General features: G+C 39.8%; 1 protein-coding gene across 1 annotated transcript in view; it reads right to left on the bottom strand.

Annotated features, from left to right (window-relative positions):
* The window catches only part of KIAA0825 (KIAA0825 ortholog), a 423771-nt gene that overhangs the window by 173058 nt on the left and 230363 nt on the right, over positions 1 to 20350 (bottom strand). The window contains exons 19-20 of the mRNA XM_061152014.1: positions 19115 to 19273; positions 17187 to 17281 (exon numbers count right to left, since the gene is read on the bottom strand). Of these exons, the coding sequence (XP_061007997.1) occupies positions 17187 to 17281; positions 19115 to 19273 (254 nt within the window). The remainder of the gene's footprint in view (positions 1 to 17186; positions 17282 to 19114; positions 19274 to 20350) is intronic.

Below are 20350 nucleotides of genomic sequence, written 5' to 3' on the forward strand. Positions count from 1 at the left end.
ATACTGGAATGGGTTGCCATTTCTTCCTCCTGGGGATCTTCCAAACCCAGGGATAGAATTTGCGTCTCTAGTGTCTCCTGCATTGGCAGGTGGAATCTTTACCCCTGTGCCACCTGGGAAGCCACACAAACTATCACATTTCACAGTATTCTTCTAAAAACTGGTTCTTCTTTCCTAAAAATCTTTTACTCTCCCATAAGTGGCCTACATTCCTTCTCCCCTTCATCTATTAAGATGACATGTAAGTTCTCAAATCTCACCATTTTGGAGGGTATGCACTTTTTCTCCCTGGTAATACACCTGTGCACATAATATTAAAGAAAAACAAATTTGTGAACCTTCTTCCCTACTAATCTGTCTTTCTCTATTTATTCTATAGACCCAGCTATCAAACCTAGGAGAGAAGAGGGAAAGTATTTCTCCATCTCCCTTGTTTTCTTTAAAGAGATGATGTAAACAGAGTAGTCAGCAGAGGACCAAAAATGTCCAGAAAGTATAAAAACTTGTTAGCACATTCAGAAACAAGGAAACCTGACTCACAATATGTGCTTTAGGTCTTAATGGCAGGCACAGCCCCATGGAGAGATGGTTCACTCCTACTCATCAAAAAGAATTTTTTTTTTTGTCATAACCTGGCTTCTGATGCCAATTTACCTTGAAGGAGAGAATGAATAGATCTGCTTCAAGTCGTATTTTTCAATGTAAAATTGGTAAGACGGAGCTCTAGTTTTACACAAGTTTCTAATGAGTTTGGTTACTGTGGGTCAATATTTCTATGAAACCACATTACCAGACTTTCAAAGCTGAAAACCAGATCATAGACTAGGATAGAAACACCTCTAAAATCATGTCCTGCCCAAAGGGTCAACTGGTCCTCTAGTGAGGCATTCAGTGAGAAAAACACAAATATAGAGGAAATAAATAGTTTCCAAAAGAAGTATTTTCTTATATAAACTAAGAAAAAGGAAGCTTAAAAATGTGCCAAAACCTTCCCATTTTTGCAGGCTTTTTCCCCCTATATTTATAAACAGTAACTTATAAAATGTTGCACTGATGCGGTAAGATGAGAACTGGTGCTCTCTGAGGGCAGGACCCCCCATCCCATCCAGCCCTAGATGCCATCTCTCATGATAAATCCTTTACCAGAAGACAGACTAGTCACACCATCTGCTGCCTCCAGGGAGATAAGTTGCACATTTCAAAGTATGGCAATATTCCACTATAGCATAATGAAGAAAATGAAAAACATATTAGCAACACTGAACACTTTGGGGAAATTTCATTTTCAAATTGTGTGCTGTTTTGCCTTTAAAGAAGTAAAATTATTAAATAAAATGTGTGAGAGGAAGCAAATATTCCTCCTTGTAGCAAAATTACAAATGCTTTTACTTTGTGAAAAATAACATTATTTCCAACAAATGCATTAAAGTCACACATTTCATCCACATTCTTGGAGTCGTTATGAACAAGCATCTATCACCGACATGCACGTCCTTTTGCTAAAATCAAATGTCAATCCTAAATTCCCTGTTAGATTATTTGCTAGGTGAGAAAAAGTAAGCACTTAATTAGGAAACAATTCCACTTAGTTTCTTCCTCAGAAACTCCTTGGGGTCTAGAGATGTGGTTTGAGTCCATCTCGCACCAGCTAGTTCAGAGCAGTAAACGTGAACGTGCAGACCAGATAGCATCACGACCTCTCCCGGGCATTCCCACCACTGTCAGGGAACTTTTACAGTTCCGAGAGAAACGAGTACGGAAGAACAGACTGTCCAGCTCCAGAACAAGCTGCAGGTACACTGAGAGATTAAGAGCAACACCAATCAGGGGCACTTCTCCTACTTGGCCAAGGCCAGAATTAAACTAGCACATCTCATCTGAAGAGTCATCAATCACGCACCAAGAGTGCCCTCACCAAAGTACATCCCATCCAAGCTATATAAATACAAGGCCAATAGAATTTTAGTGACATACTACAAGGCCATTTGATCTATGAATTACACTGGCCCCAGCAATTGCTTACACATGCCTGAAAACTTCAGGGTCAGATGAGACCAAGGATTCAAAAAAAAAAAAAAAAAAGAATCTGTAATTCCTTCAATATTTCCCAGTTATGGGCCAAAGTATGGGCTTCCCTGGTGGCTCATTGGTAAATAATCTGCCTGCCAATTCAAGAGTCGTGGTTTTGATCCCTGGTAGAGAAGATGCCCTGGAGAAGGGAATGGCTACCCACTCTAGTGTTCTTGCCTGGGAAATCCCACAGAGGAGCCTGGCAGGCCCCAGTCTATGGGGTCGCAAAGAGCTGGACATGACTTAGCAACTGAGCAGGTATATGTGGGCCAAAGTAGGACAGGTGCCCGCCTTTTCCCCCACCACCGCTCCCTCGATTCAGGCTCTGATTTTGTCCTAAGCAGTCTAACACTGATTCGCTGTGCCTATATGTTACAAATGGAAGTGATTCAAAAGGTAAAAATTCAGTGAAGAGACTGATAGCCAAAATAAGAAGGATGACCACTGTTCACCTTGGGTCCCTGGTTGACCCAGGTTCAATCATCACCATGCAGCTCAAGTATCACCATATCCTGGGTGGATTTCCTGACGGCTTCTGCATTCAGTGGAGTGAGCGTTCCCTTCCCCTGACACCTTCCACTGCACTTGTGCGAACCTCTGTTGTACCCATAGCCACTGATTTTTCAGTCTGTCCCCTCTACTAGATTCTGAGTTCCTTGACAACTGGGGCTGTGTCTGGCTTATTTCTTTATCTGCTGTGCCTAGTGAATATTTGACGGATGGATAAATGAACAAACAGTCACAGGTCCATCTATTTCCTCAAAGTCTTGCTGGACAGAATAATGAGATAGAAGTATTCTTATAATCAACACCGCGGTTTTTGTGGGTTATGTAATTCTTTACTTTCATCTGCTAGCAAATATATTCTCTGTATAAGAAAATAGCAAGAGCCCAAACTGCCGTTTATACAAAGTTATCGATTTCCAGGGAGTCCTAACTCTTTAAGTCCTTTACAGGTCTGACTAGCTGAAATGGACAAGTGGATATTCATCCCTAGCTCGGGCTGAGCCAGATGAACAAGTGTGGGAAAGACATAATTCTGATGAAAAGAACTTTCTTGGCACATGAGACAGGCAAACAACAACAAAACTTTAACCAGCTTACTGACTTCTTGGCAAATCTGCTCAGCCCAGATCAATTCTTTTGTACCCTAGGACTCTGACTATTAATAGCTTTTAATTCATTAACCTAGAATTGTCAATTATTTGACAATAAGAGATCCATCAGCTTTCAGGTTGGTTGTTAAATCCCACATGTCTTTGTGACTTTAGAAAACTTTTTTTTTATATACAGAAAACTGGAATATTTTAATCTATTATTTTTCTAAATTGTAGCATTTAGACATCTTTTAAAATTCCTGGTAATTTTTTTTTCTTTTAAAATTCTATTCAGAATGATGACTTAATGCTCAAAGGATATTTTAAGGTTTAAATGAGAATAAAAGAGGACAGATTTGTTAGCTTGAGTGAGTGGAACTATGCAAAGTGAGGGTGAATAAGCAATCAGTTAACTTTTACTTTATACAACATTTGTATTGTGTGACTTCTAATGAGCATATATTTAATTGAAAACAGTTTAGTAAAATGTTTAATAAATGAGTTAACAAAGCCTCTTTTTCCTGGTGATCCTTTACTTACCTCAGTATGGTCTAAAAACAAAAGGAAAATCCATTCTGAAACAGGAAATTTAGACTGGAAGCCAAAAGGCATGACCTGCATAGTCTTATGCTTCCATACTGTGTGCTTTATTGGACGTGTGTCAAGTGGGAGCTCAAGATGCCCGCTGTCCGAGGGCTGACAAGAATATCTAGGGAGACAGCTGACCAAAAATATTGGCGACCATCACAACGTATCACATACTGAACATCAACAAGTTTAACCATTTGTAAATGCCGGAGGATTACTGAGAACCACAGAACTGAAAAGGGCTTTGATGGCAGGCCTGAGCTGGTTTTCGAAGGATGACGGTTTTGGAGGATGACGGTCAAGGGAAGCGGAGGGGATAAACCTGGGCAAAAGTGTAGCCGTCGTTAACATGAGATGTGCTTGGCTTCTGAACAGACATCCTTGTTCTCCAAGCACATGGGTCACCTCGCCTGGAGCCTCCACTCCATCAGTGATGGGAGGTGAACCTTAATCCTGGTCAGGAAGTGATGAGTCTCTGTCTCTGAGGGCGGATGTCATATCAATTTCATCATGGATGCTGACACCTTCGGCACAGACCCCATGGCTACATCCTGATTTCTGAGTAACTCAAAATCCACAGCTGAACACAGGACTTTGTGCATGGCAGGTTTTTAATGTTATTGAATTAATGTCAAATATTGGCCTTTTTGAGCCACACCTTCCCTGCCTTTGGCCCATGAACAGTCAGACATCAACTTTCTGAACTCATCCTTTGCCTTGAACCCAGATCATGCATCACATAGCCAGCAACTAATAAAAAGTGCTCTGGACGTCTCTTATTTCAATCACGGCTTTTTCTCCTTGGTCCTCCCTGCCTCTACTTTGCAATTATCCGGATGCTTGTCTGGGCTATGTCTTACAATTTTATCCTGGCCCCTTACAGCCTACTCTAGTCTGCCCAAAGAGGACCAAATAATAGCTAAAAACAAGAACAGTTAACATTCATAGGACATTTCCTATTATTTCAGGCTTTGTACTAAATACTTACTAGAGGTTAACCTTTCGGTCTGCCCACTCAATAAGAAAAGTGCTGCTAAAATCTACTTATACAAACAAGAAAAAGGAGGCTTAGATAAAATGGCAGAGGAAGATTTTGAACCACAGGTTGTCATGCAATGATTAAAGGAACAGTGGGCTCTGTTATAAATGAGGCTTTTGGTAAGTGGGAGGCCTGGATGACAGAAGCCTTGACACTGGGGCTTAGAGGAATTTCGGGCAATGTGAAGACAATGTAAATTTGAAGTAGACAGGTAGCAGGAAAAAAAAAGATGCTGAAAAACTTCTGTATTTCACTCTACTTCTTATCCCTTTGACTATCTGGTAATTTGTAAAACAAGTTTGCCTATATCTTTTTATTCTACCTTTCGTCTATGTGCATTAGAAGTAATCTACACACTCATGGCAATATAACATGGAAAAAGGAAACAAAGCAAAAATCTGAAGCAATGGCTAAATTGTGCTGCATTAATCTGATATAATGCTAGTGACCCTATTGATTGTAGCCCGCCAGGCTCCTCTGTCCATGGAAGTCTCCAAGCAAGGATACTGGAGTGGGTAGCTATTCCTTTCTCCAGGGGATCTTCCCGATCCAGGGATCGAACCCAGATCTCCTGCACTGAAGGCAGAATCTATACTGTCTGAGTCACCACGGAAGCCCCCATTAAAAATAAAAATCAATGAATGACAAAGATAGTTTTGTGAAGAATTTAGAACCTACAACTTTAAATGGATTCTTTTCTCATTGTGACTGGAAAAAGGAAGTGTGTTGTGAACATAGAAAAGGGACTTGGAAAAATGAAGGGCTGAATCTGGGTGGTGAGCTTAGATTATAAACATACTATTTCTGTATTTTAAAATGTTAATGTTGTTTTCAATTGTTTTTAATAATAAAGGAAGTTTAAGGAAAAAAACATATTAAGGCAGCAGACATAAATGGATAAGAAGTGAAGGCAGGACATCTAGGGATCAGGAGATGAGGGCACTGGATTTTGAGTAGAGGAGCATTAAGAGAAAAAAGCAGTGGCTGTAAGAAAAGTTCAGAGGGAAAACTCGGGGGCACGTGTTGTGTAACGGAATACAGATGAAGGGAGATGGAAATATTGCAAAGTAACTCAAGGTTTCTAAGCTAAGGGCAGGGAAAAAAAGTTAGTTTGATTAATAGAAATCGCCCAACTCTAAAGAGGAATTTACCTGATGAAGATAATTATGATGTTAGGACTTCTTTATGTTATGAGAGTTACTACATTAAAATATCCTTACAGTGAAAAAACCGAGTGTATGTGATCTGGCATCTTACTGAACAATTAGAACTGGAGCTACAGATGAATTGGTGCCATAGATTTAGTTTCATACTGGTGGCCCTACTCCATCCTGACGACATGTCGTTTAGCTAGTGAAAGTGAAAGTCGCTCAGTCCTGTCTGACTCTTTGCGACCCCTGGGACTATCCAGTCCGTGGAATTCTCCAGGCCAGAATACTGGAGTGGGTAGCCTTTCCCTTCTCCAGGGGATCTTCCCAATCCAGGGATCGAACCCAGGTCTCCCGCATTGCAGGTGGATTCTTCACCAACTGAGCTACGAGGGAAGCCCATTATTTAGCTAACACAACATTAAAAAAAAAAAAGAATTTGGGTATTTTTACCTAGGTAGGCTCTCACCTCCCCGTATTGTATTACCTTGCCTTTACCTTTTTGTATTATTTGCACAGCCCCTGAAGGTATCTGATCTTGGTACCTGAGATAATCCCTTAAAGTCATAGAAATGAATGACTTAGTTGCAAAAAAAAGAGGTGGGAAGGATATAGAGAGTTGGAGAATGAGGAGATAACGGCTAAGAAGCCTCTACTAGTATCTGAGGAAGAATAAGTCAGAACATCTGTCTTTACAGTAATTCCAGAAAGGGATATAGATGTAACTGGGGATGGGAGCCAAGAGAATAATCAATAATAGGAAAAAAAATATTTGAATCTGAAGGAGATCACAATATTGAAGGTGCTATGAGAAACCAAAGACTCACACACTGACACAATCTCATTTCAGAATGACCAGGGGTAGTTGGTGAGGAGGAGTTACTTAATAACAGCAAGAAAGCATTGACACGTCAGCGATATGAAAAAGAGAACTGATCAGCCATCAGATTTCTTGTAGGCAGTATAAAATACAGAAGGATATCGTTTATTTATAATGTCAAACATAACTGTACCATCCAACCCAGCACTCCCACGCTTAGGTATTGTCCAAGTGAAATAAAAAACCTATATTCATGCAAAACCTGTACATGAATAGTTAGCGAGGCTTTATTCACAATCACCAAATTCTGGAAACAGCCCAAAGCTCCTTTAACAGGTAAGCTGATCAACAGACAGTGCTACCTTCAGGCAATGGACTGCTATATGGAGAAAGAACAAGCAAGCAGAAGAATCTCAAAGGCATGATGCCAAGAAGCCAGATTGAAAAGGGGACGCACTGTATAAATCTCTTACAAAGACAAGCTTGAAAGAAAAAAAAAAAACAACTATAGAGACCAGAGCAGATCAGTGGTTACCAGATATTGGGATGGGGAGGAACTAAAACTGGAAGGGGTCAGCACAAAGGAATTTTTTGAGAAATGGGATTTTCTGTATTTTGATTGTGCTATTAAATAACTTCATGCATTTGTCAAAACCCAGCATTGTACACCAAAAAGAGTGAACTGTATACTTTATGTAAAATTTTTAAAATAAAAAAAATACAAACTGATTTTAAAATACAGGCTCTATTATATCACATAAAGGTGAGCAGTAGAAGAACTAAAGTGAAAATTTTATTAGCAGAGCTTGAAGGGAAGGGGAGGAGGTAGTATAAGTTAAATCCTCTATAGCAAGGAGCCCATACATATTAATTTTAAGCTGAAATTTTAAAAATTAGTGGTGTAACCTGTCACTTAGATTTATTAATCAAAAGAAATAAAACCAGAAATAGTTTAAGTGGCTGCAAGTACAGTGGAACCCGTGTGATTGAGGAGCTGGGGAGAGGAGAGGACCTTTCAAATGTCACATCTTAACTTCCTGGACCATTTGAAATCACATACGTGTATTGCTTATAGTTTATTGCAAAATAAAGTTCAAACTTATATTAATATAAATATGGTGGGGGCAAAAACATCTTGATTTAATTTTTTCACCAGATCTTGTATTGTGGAAAAATACAATTCAGAGTTACACCCCAAAGGTACTTACAGGTGAGATGTTCATTTACAGTATAAGGAAGCACTACTGGTATCCTAACTAATTTCACATACAACACATTACAAGCATATTGTAATAATGTTAATACAGTGATGTAAAATATTATATAAAGTGAACAATTCCATTAGCTGTTCAGATTTGTTCTTATACTATTTAATTGTGTTTAATAGAGATCTAAACTTCTCTCATAGTTATGTCATAATAAAGATATCTTCAAAGAGATAATTTCCTCTCTTTATATGTTGATATAGCAACAAAATAAACAGAGATCTTCAGCGATAACCAATAAGCCCGAAAGCAGTCAATGTTCTTTTCATCTACGGCCAAACTGAATCAATGGGCGTATGACAGCTACTCCTGGTGGAAACTATGCTGAAACTTTTTGCAGGAAAACATCACAGAGGCTTTGGGGTCTGAACAGAATTTGACAGGGGAGAGATTTAAAGAATAGTTATTGAAAAAAGAATTTACTCCATTCAAGCAAGTTTTTAATAGCTTTTGATCCGTTGCAAGAACCCCAAAGTGCCAGTATGTGAATGCATAATTAGGTAGGAGAAAATTCATTACAAAGTGAATTTTGGTTCAACTTGACAAGCAAAAAATTCTCCCATGGCTGCTTTTGAGAAAATTATTATACCTTCCTTTCATCAAAATGTTGCCAATTCTGCATTTCTGTCAATAGCATTTAACGTATTTATTCAGGTTGTCTGTTTTCTACCTCGTTGAAGTAATAGAGAGCTTTATTTAAATCTCATCCTTGTTAACTTACATAATACACACACACCCCATCTCTCTGCATGTAACAGAATCATTCTTGGCATCCCCACTGTGGGAGCCATGCAGATGCGCCACTCTTGTCCCCTGCTGCAGCCAGCATGGGAAGTGAGGGCCCTCGCGGTCACTTCTCTGCATCTGCCGTGGCATCTGGGCTCAGGCCATGCTTCTCCCAAGCGGGTCTCAGTCAGTGTCTGACCACAGCGGGTTTATACCACCAGCCCATTCCTGCAGGACATGGGGCTCCTCCACTGTGTGACTTAAGCTCAAGGAGTCCTCCTCGGCCTTGTCAACACTTTCCGAGAGCCGCTCTGTTATCTGAGGCTCTTGCAACTTAATCTTCCCCCTGCCCTCCCTCCTTTCACAGGTATCAGATCAGCAACTGGGTTTCCTCCTCTTTATTTTTCCTGTTAAACCTCATGGGCCTCTAATCCCTGCTTGGAGGATTTGAACTGACATACTCAATCTGAAGAAATGATATGCATGGCACCTTTCTATAAATACCTAGGCCACACTGTCTTCCAAGAGAAAGTATCATGGCTATTTTTATGCATATTAGGAATAGATTCAGCTGGGACCCCAAGATTCCTTGGGAATGTCTTTTATATCAGTGATATATAATCTCCTCAATCTCTAGCAGTAGTCTCTAATCTGGCCTTCCTTCTTTTAAATTATCCTGGCCCTCCACCCCATTTATTATTAATGTCCTAAAGTAGCCTTATGTTTCCTATCACTCCTTTACTTATGGGCTTTGATGATTCCTTCAAGTCCAGTGGTTAAAGTCCAACTTTCTCAGACCTCAGACCCTCTACAACCTAAATGCAGTCAACTTACTTCTCAAGTTTTAATTAGAAGAGGGCTTTCTTCCTCCAAAGCTAGAGACAAGAAGCAAAGGATTGGAGATAACTTAAACAAAACCAAAGTTTAGGAAGAAAAGCTGGGAGGTTCATTTCAGATTATTTTATTTTTCCTGATAAATAGGTGATGGGGGGGCAGTTGCTGAGAGGGATATAAGAGTTGAAGAGGGGAGATAAGTATTGTGATAACCAAAGTGGAAATTCCCAATGAACTAAAAATATTGTGGAGTAGCACTCAAGACACCCTTCAACATTTGACATTTGAAGGAGTAACATAAGCAAGGGCTTCCCTGATAGCTCAGTTGGTAAAGGGTCTGCCTGCAATGCAGGAGACCCAGGTTTGATTCCTGGGTCAGGAAGATCCACTGGAGAAGGGATAGGCTACCCACTCCAGTATTCTTGGGCTTCCCTGTAGTTCAGCTAGTAAAGAATCCACCGCAGTGTGGGAGACCTTGGTTCAATCCCTGGGTAAGGAAGATCCCCTGGAGAAGGGAAAGACTATCCACTTCAGTATTCTGGCCTGGAGAATTCAATGGACATAAGCAGAACTCTAGAAAATTAATAGAAGTGGTTAAAAGAATGTGGAGCATGAGTCAGAATCTCATACCTGTGTGCCTTAGATTCCTTATCAGGATAATAATGGTAACATAGTACCTCCTTTATAAGGTTATTCTAAGGATTTATAACTAAATGTCTATGTAATTTACTTAAACTACATCAGCCACGTGGCAAGAGCCTTCTGTTTGCTATCTTCACTATCACCAGTACTTGTACAGTGAAGATAGAAGTAATAATAAAAAAAAACAAACACATTTTGACCTACAGGCACAAATCTGCAGTTACGAGACTAGTGTACCTCGTGGTAATTATAGTTAATACTACTCTATTATATACTTGAAAGTTGCTGAGTAGATCTGACATATTCTTACCACAAAAAAGAAATGGCAATTATGTGAGGTGGCAGAGGTGTTAGTTAGCACTGTGATGGCAACCATTCTGCAATATATAAGCATACCAAATCAACACCCTGTACACCTTGTTAAACTTACACAGTGCTACATGTCAACAGCATCTCAATAAAGCTAGAAGAAACTGACCAGGAATAGGGGGCAGTATTGTAGATCAAGTACCAGATGCAGAATCAGAAGCCTTCATTTTGCCTTCCAGGTGCTAGTTAATGTCTGTGATCTTGGGCACGTCATTCTGGACCCTCATTACATAGTTGCAATGAGAATCAAAGGGCACGATGTCTGCGAAAGTACTATATACATGTAATACGAGTTACCACTCAGGAGACAATGCACATTGATGGGTTTGTTTGATTCACGTACCAAAGCCCTAAGTCCGGAAAACGCGGAGGATCAGAACGTTAAATTTAGGTATCGCAAAGACACTGTAGACAACCTCTGCCCAAAAAAACATGCTGCTTCAGGAATTCAAAATGGAAGGGAAGCCTGCTCCTGTTAGGGAAGATGGGGATGGTAGGCAGAGTCAGAGTTCGAGGTATGTGAGTGGAGGTGGGAAAGAAAGGGTTTTCCAGGGAGTGAGAGCTTGGGGAAAAAAAAGAAAAAAAACCACATAGGAATGCCACGGCGTATGCGACGGTTGTAATGGCTCAGAGGCGTGTATTCGTAAAACCAGCTTCCTCTTTCCCTTAAAGACCCACCTCTCCATACCCGGGCAGCCGGCTGCTGCGTCAGGAATTTACTGCTGTGAGCATCTATAAACACTGTTCTAACGGCGGCGCCGCCTGAGAACAGTCATCGGAGAGTGCGGTGTGTGTTGTTCAAGGCCAGAGATGGTATTTCCTGCTCTCTACACACCACAGGGCACAGACAGCACAATCCAACACAGCTGAGAAGCACTTCGACAATTACTATTATTAAAAGCAAGCAGTCAACTCCACAGATCCGTGGCTCTTTGAAAACGTGTTTTCTAATCTCTGTTTCCTCTCTGATGTACGGTTATTGTCCACCTGGAAAGGCCTCCCAGTGATGGCCAGAAATCTGCCGCCGCCACCCCTTCTGCTGTTTCTGCCATCCCATTTAACTGTGTTTGCTCAACTCGAAGCCAAACTCATATGCAGTATATTTAGATGGTTAAAATAGCATAGCGTTCCACTGTCTTCACAGGTTATTTTCGACACCACAGTTCTTGGGAATTAGTTTGGAATAAATAGGGTAAAGAGAAAAGAAGCGACATAAATTTGTTCCAGTGGCAAAGAAAACAATATCACAATGGCAATCTGGAGATTCGCCATGGAGGGAGGAATATAGAGTGTTCCTTTTGGTGAGCTCTCCTGCAAATGTAATCACCATCTCATTCGACAGTCTGGATTTATTTTAAAGTGGCTGAGAAAGAAAGCAGGAAAGTAACAGGGAGAAACTGTGAAAAGCACCTTTATTATTTCAAAAGACCAACGTGCAATCACTGTACTTAGTCTTATATGGCATTAAAGGTGAAGGCGTAGAACTGATATATGTGTTGATTTTCTTAACCTCTACGGAGTCTTTATTTTCCACAATGGCAAACCTTCTAAGTTGAAAAACATACATCATCATACATATTCAGGATCTCTCTTCTGAGGTTTCAGCTTCTACCTATTTCTTTAAATGCCTTGAAAATCACAAATTTACAAAGGCTTGGTTGGATATTTTTGTCAGCTAACTCCATCTTACAGTTTTCAATATGACTATCATTCAACAGATACAGACCCTATCACCCCAAAATTAAAAGACTTTTGAATCTGAATCGTGGGGTAAAGAACAGACTTTGATGCTAAAGAGGTTATGGCTTGAATTGGATCAATTAATTAAAGAAAGACCAGTGTTCTGTGCTTTTAATCTGAGCTGAACCTCACAGAAATAAAACCAGGCATTTTAAACATACAAAGCTTAATTAACCTGCTTTTCATCCAAATGAATGAATATGCACGTAGATAATTTTTTACTTGAGATTTTGCAGGATACACTTCGTACTCCAACATGCCTATTGATCTAACACCACCTTTAGAGAATACCTACTCTGTATTCATCTGTCAAGGTCTGACTTTTTCTCTGCATTCTTATTCCTCATTTGCTCGTTAATTAATTCAATATATATTACTCAGAGCCTGCTATGTGCCCAAGGGCTATTCTAGGCCCTGAAGACACAGCTGGAGTTAAGACAGCCAAGGCCCTATTCTCATGGATTTTACTTTCCACTCCAGAGGCAGGGGTAGGGGGAGGTGGGGGTGAGTAGGAGTAAGTGACAACAAACAGGAACCATGATTTCCAACGGTGAAAACTCAATTGAGAAACCACAGTAATATAGACTTAGAGGATCACGGTAGACAGGTGATAAGCCAAGACCTCTCTGAGGAGGTAACACAAGCCCAGACAGACAAGGTGGCACCAGCCATGGAAGTTGCCGAGAGAATTTCAAGTACCAAGACCCTAAAACAGGGAGGAGCTGGGAGAATCCAAAGGGCGGGAAAGGCAATGAACGTTGAACATCATGAATTGGAGAGACCTGTTTTGAGATGAGGGCTGAGAGTGAGCAGAAGGCCATTCCTGGACAAGGACTCAGGCAGCCAGCCACTTCAGGATTTTTTCTGATGCTGGAGTCAGCACAGAATCAGCTTGTGGAACAAAGGTCAGTGTTGTCTCAGATACACATATTATTGGCACCACCGTATCTCCTCTCTCACACACCTGAACCGTTCCTTCAGGGTGCACCCCTTGAGTCGTTACCCTCTATGAGCCTCACGTGGTCCTAGACCCTCCTCCTCACTCACGTTTTCACTGTGTGTCTTACAGACCCATGGGCCTGCTGCCTGGCCTCTGATCTGACACTTGTTCTGACCCTCACGATTGGTCTAGGCCTGGAGTATACACAACCTCCATGGACATAACCTCAGGTATAACCTGTCTGTACCACCTCCCACCTCCCTACTAACAACTCCCTGCTAATCCCAAATGACCTTCACTGTTGCCTGACCTGGCCAGACACCAACACCGCTTTGTCCCAATGCTACGACTTTTCTCAGTATGTGTGGTCTTTCCAACTTTCAGAACCAATGTACATCTTCCTTTAACATTCTCTTGACTGTGGAAACAGTGGCTGACTTTATTTTTTTGGGGGGGCTCCAAAATCACTGCAGATGGTGACTGCAGCCATGAAATTAAAAGACGCTTACTCCTTGGAAGGAAAGTTATGACCAACCTAGACAGCATATTAAAAAGCAGACACCTTACTTTGCCAACAAAGGTCCGTCTGGTCAAAGCTATGGTTTTTCCAGTAGTCATGTATGGATGTGACAGTTGGACTATAAAGAAAGCTGAGCACAGAAGAACTGATGCTTTTGAACTGTGGTGTTGGAGAAGACTCTTGAGAGTCCCTTGGACTGCAAGGAGATCCAACCAGTCCATCCTAAAGGAAATCAGTCCTGGGTGTTCACTGAAAGGACTGATGCTGAAGCTGAAACTCCAATCCTTTGGCCACCTGATACAAAGAGCTGACTCATTGGAAAAGACCCTGATGCTGGGAAAGATTGAAGGCGGGAGGAGAAGGGGACGACAGAGGATGAGATGGTTGGATGGCATCACCGACTCAATGGACATGAGTTTGGGTAAACTCTGGGAGTTGGTGATGGACAGGGAGGCCTGGCGTGCTGCAGTCCATGGGGTTGCAAAGAGTTGGACACGACTGAGCGACTGAACTGACCTGAACTGACGGTGCCAACAGTCTCTATGAAGTAGATATATAATTGTCATCACTTAAAGACGAGAAAATCCACAGCTGAATAGTTGAGATCACTTTCCTAAGGTCAGCTCACAACAGCTCTGGCCTGAGAAGCCGGGAATCCTGTTTTCCCACCTCCATCCTGCTCTGGAGGTGAGGGAGGTCTCGTCCACTCAGAGCATCTGAATCTTGACAGAATAAGTCCACAGATCGTCTGCTTATGATGTTGAATTTGAAGGCCAGGCACAAAGGAATTTAGGAGGTAAATAGAAAGGATTCCCTTCTCCCCGACTTTTTTCAAGCTTGTGGGTTTGAGTTCCATTTCTTTGTTACGTTATGTCCCCAGACAACATTTGTAGCACCATGTATGAACTCAACCATAGTGTGGAGATAGGTTAGTATAAATTTCTTACCAATTAAAGAGAGAAAAAGAAGAAGTAACTGACTGTTTAACTAGTATCTCTGGGGGAGAATAAAACAGCATATTCAGCTAAGTTGCTCCAGGTTTTTATCTTTGGCTCTGCCTACCAGCAAAGATCATAGGTGTAGATACAAGGTATCACTTTTTGGATGTAGGATAGTATCTATAATCCTCATTTTTGAAGTTCAACACTCTGTGATCTCATTTTCAAATATGTAATTTCAAATAACCACATTGTAAAAAATTCAATGCACTATTTGTTTTTTAAATTGGCATTTCAGATGAATCCAAACGAGAGAGTCTCTCAGAGAAAATAATGGGAAAAAAAAATCTTCCTTACCAATTCAATATTAATCAAGTCTCATAAATAACATTCTTAAAATAAATGGGAAAGTGCTAAAAGAGATTAAAAGCTCTCAGATGTCTTTCATTCTTCTAAGGCAGCTCAGTTATATTCACTGTATTCATTGTAGCTTGTGGTATGTGGTACCTTAAAATAGAATGCCTTTCATACCACTTTTTTTTAAGAATCTAAGAAACAGAATCTAGCTGTTCCCGTTCAAAATTCATGACCCTTTTCCAAGAGAACTGTTTTGACCTGTTACTACTTCTGGCTAAATTTGTGAGATTTTTTTTTCTCCACTCATTTCTGTACATAATATCTCAGGGAAATAGAGTTTAATAGCTATCAGCCTAATTGAGGTATACCAAAATTTGTTAAACAAAAATAATATGCAATGTGGGATAAAACACAATTTCACTGAAAAGTGAATATTATATAGAGCAAATACAGTAAGTTTTGAAGGATGTGTTGCCCTTACAGTACCATTTAGTGGGTTGGCAGCAGGCAATTCACAGCTGCAAAACTTAGTAAAATACAATACAGTTAATCTACGTAAACTCAAAACTTTCCAAGTATCAGGGGAAAAATGACTTGTCTTTCCTAGTTTGTTTCCAGATAGCCAGTTAATACTGTGTGGCTTCCCTAGTGGCTCAGTGGTAAAGAATCTACCTGCCAACGCAGAAGACCTGGGTTTGATCCCTGGGTCAGGAAGATCCCCTGGAGAAGGAAATGGCAACCCACTCCAGTATTCTTGCCTGGGAAATCCCATGGACAGAGGAGCCTGGTGGGCTACAGTCCATAGGGCTGCAAAAGAGTCAGGCATGACCAGCAACTAAATAACAGCAAACATTATGTAGCCATAGATTCAACAGAAGACCTGGTCTCTCCTCCCACCTCTCAAAGCAACCCTGAGACAGGATAGGAGCACCTGTGAGGATGTGTGCATTAATAGGGTACACTCTGAACTACATCCTAGCCCTTACCACCTTGCCTGCCAGTGGTAAGCTTGCTGAGAGAAAACTCTGTTCCTGATGGGGAAGTTTCTGGATTGCTCAACTTTGTCCATGATTGGTGGGTGAGCTTCACTCAGGGATGAGATATTAGGAATACCACAGTGACCGCACACTTTAAAACTACAGTTTTTCTTGGCAACAAAGCTGCCTTTAAAAACAAACAAACAAACAAACAAACAACCTGAATCTCTCCCAAGATATTTCCTTATATGCACCCAGATTTCTCAAGGATGAACTGACAATTCTACTATGTCACTGTCGCTATTGTCTTCTATGAAAAATGATGCTTTATATTATTTCACAATGATAAAATATATTATACATCATGAAGACATATAGAAGTAAGTATAAACAAACATAATACCTGAAGAATAAAAGCAGCCATGCATATATATTTTATGTAAAGATGTGATAGTTGATAGAGAAAAACAAGCTTAAAACTTACACTACTGTTTTCACTGAAAACCTTGAAGGTATGGGGAAAAACGTATTTATCTAAAATAGAAAGAAAACATGTATACCTTTGTGCAAAATAAATTACATGTATAGACTCCTCAGCTGAAATAGCATTATCATTTTATTGCGCTGTCCTGGGATGCATGTGTATGTGTGCAAAGTAATATGCAAGAGAGGCTATGGCAAGACAGGGCCAAAATGACTGGCTGCAGAGCAAAAAATTCAACCTTGACAGTTCTACTTATATGTTTCCCCTGATTAGACGAGCTGATTTGGCTTGGCATTTTGTGTGCATTCATTAAATGGTTGTAAACAAAGGCATGGTATTATAAGGAATTATAATGACATTCAAGTCAGTAACTTTGGGTGTTTACAATACTGAACTATTACACACACAACATCAGAAATATTTACAGTTCAGACTAAAATCAACCAATTTCATCTCAGAAAAAGATGCTTCTGCCTTTTGCAAATGCTTACTCTAGAAAAACAGCATTCAGAAGCTACCCTTCAGATAATTTCAAATATGTGTCTGTCTACACACACTCACATGCACCTCACATATAAAAGACGCATACCCTGTTCCCCCAGACACATCCCCCAAGTTCCCAGTCCTATTACCTGTTTTTGAGCAGTATACTGAAGGTCATCTTATCCAGTCCCAGATAATTTGGCAGCAACTTTGACCAATTCCAGTTCCATTTTGTGATGGCTGACTGTTGATAAATGAGAAGACGCTATTGTTAGTTATTAATCAGAGTTAATATGATCAGTAAATTAAAGCCCCAGCTGTGATAGACTAACTAAGAAGGAGGGGGGTACAGAAAAAGGACTTAGACAGATAACATCAATCATGTCCACAGAAGAAGGTTTTTATTCCAATAAGACAGCAATTAATTTATAAATCCATTTGGGGATGTAGTCATTATTTATAAAAATATAAATCAATTTCTTCAGTCGTTATATTCTTGCAACTGCTAATGGAATTTGCCCAACAAGTTTCTCTGAAAGGGTGACTCTTGTATAGTAAAGCAAAATAACTGGTAAGTTTTCCATGTATCAATTTATAGGTTTCTTTTAGCACCCGGAAGTTTGATTTAAAAAAAAAAAAAAAAGGAAGTATTGATACTATGGCTCAAATTATAAGACACAGCTTAATTAGAGAGTGATATTAATGTTTCTGGTTAAGAAAATGCTTTAAAGGGGAAATTAAAAGGACCTGTAAGTGTAAATAACATGATTCTTTTTTTTCTCATTTAATAGATAATTTCACAATAGAGTATGGAGAAAAATTTCTGTGAAAGATAATCTCATAATTCAGAGCTGAATACAACATGCCATTTATTTAAATGAAGTGAGGATAATTTAACAGCTACAATGATTATTTATGGTTGGAGGAATCTAATGTACAACACAGGAAGGCAGCTAATAAACTCAAACTTATGCAATATATTTGGGGTTTAAGTATTATGGATGCTCATTCCTCTTAAAACTAAATAGTTTTGATAATATGAGTCCAGGCTAGTGTTTAAAATCCAACAAGAACTATGCCCTGTCACCTGCTGATTAATGGAGCACTACAATCCTGTCACAGAGCAGGAGAATTCTGCCCCGGGTTGTCAGCATTTGAAGGTCTTATTCTACTACAGTATTGATGAATGTAGACGAGGGCTGTAACAGGCACGGTAAAAATATTATCTGCATCCCGAATTAGGCCATTGTTTTAATTCTTATTTTCGTCAGAGCTCTAGGTCAAGCAATCCTTCTCTTCCGCCCTGTTAGTTCCAATAGTCTGTCAGGAGGTTACTGGGAAAAAGACACCAGGAGAATGAACAAAGCAAAAACAACTTTAGGTTTCAAGTACTTTGGCATGAAGATGATCTTTTGAATGTAACTATGAAATATGCAGTTTAAACGATAGCATACTCTGACATTAAAAAATATGTGGTGTTTATCACATGGACTTTACTCCACACATCCTGATTTTAAGATCATTAACAAATTCATTTTAAATTCAGGGATGTGTTTAGGGTTATAAAACAGCTAACTGACCTCATGCCACTTAAAACAGGAGCTCAGGGCTCTATTTACAATCACTTTTAAAGTATCTTTTAATTTATCTGATAAATGAGATAACTTTATAAAGATTGCAAGGTATTTTGTGAGTTGGGTATCTTGAGAGAGGGTGGAAGCGGCCATGGAGAGGAAGATTTTAAGGAAAGCTGGATTGATTTTTCAAGCCTCTCGTAGACACAGTTGAACAGATGTTCCCTCCTCTGACCACAGTGAACTGACCGGGTTAAAAGTCAAATTTTACAGACCAAACAGATGAATCAGTTTGACAAATAGAAAAGAAGGCAAAATAACTTTTCCAAAGTCAATTTGCACAGACCACGCAAACAAGAACGTGGCCTTTTGCATGCTAATCAAAAAAGATTTTGAGTAAATATTCAAACATACAGCACTTTTTTTTTCCTTACCTGTGTAAAAAAAAAAAACAAGAGAGAGCACAAAGTTTTAATGAAATTTACTATTTAATTTCCACATACCTGATCAAGCATGTTTTTACTGAACACTTTGTACACATGGAAAGGGTTAAAGGCAGAGGGTTGATCTTCCACACTCCTCAAGGTCGTCTTTAAAGGTTGGATGGGTAATGGCTTTTCCTCTGAACCATTCATAGAAAACAGCTGTTCTTTTAAATATCCCTTCAAGGGGGAAAAAAAAAAACATTACAAGTTGCGATGGTAGGAAGCACATATTCTCTTTAAAAATAAACTGGTCAATATCCAAATCTATGCTTTCAGCACACTTGCTAGATTAGAGTATTACTTGCCTCGAGACAGAGTACATTTTCAGAAGAAACATAGCAGAATACATACCAATCAGGATGGCAACAAACCCATCAAAAACAGGTTCACTTAATACATGGGAAAGATCAGAAAACTGCTTAATAAATTCTCACATAATGAATGCGTGCTTGATTGTACCAGAACCTTTTTGATAGGCATTGTCTTGTCATTACTTCACATGTTAACGTGTCTGGGTTACCAAAACTTAACTCAGGAGCTTGACTATTCACAGTACAAGATTGCTCATCCATTCATCAAGCACAGTTGCTACCTACTCCAAGCTCAGCAGAGTGCTAAGTACTCTGATAGTTCACTGCAAGCAGTCTCCCTCTATGCAGAATGAATTATAATGCAAGCTCCTCAACTCTGGTTTCATACTGTGGACTGAAAATTATCAAGGTTCAATAGAAGCTCCAAATATGTTTATTTTATTCCCCAGCGACAGCTTGGGTCAAAAAAAAAAAAAAAGTCAGTCTACTGCATTATACTTTATTTTCCATCCACAAATAAAAAGATGAGTAACCCTAATCTGTATTATAAGACTCCTCCTGGAAAATGATAAATTTAAAGGGCTAAAAGTTTCCCACAAACTACCAAATACTTACTGTTAATAAATAAGTCATTTAATAAATTATATAACAGAAATGTCCTTGTGATTTTTAGAGTGTCACGATATAAGGTTTTCTTCAAGCTTAGGGTTAGGACTTAGGTTCAGAGAGTCAGAGGTGAAAACAACTTCAGAGGTCATCTTGAAAACCGTCACTACTCAAAGTCTGGTGTGTGGGTCAGTCAAATAAACCCTATCTAGGAGCCTGTTAGAAAAGCAGAATCTCGGGCTCCACCACGTCAGAATCAGCCTGTTCACAAGCCTCCCTCATCTGTGCTCGTGACCAGCATCTTCAACTACCATTTGGACTTTTATGCTCCGACACC

Source organism: Dama dama, chromosome 9 (genome assembly GCF_033118175.1).
Source record: "Dama dama isolate Ldn47 chromosome 9, ASM3311817v1, whole genome shotgun sequence".
Taxonomy (NCBI): Eukaryota; Metazoa; Chordata; class Mammalia; order Artiodactyla; family Cervidae; genus Dama; species Dama dama.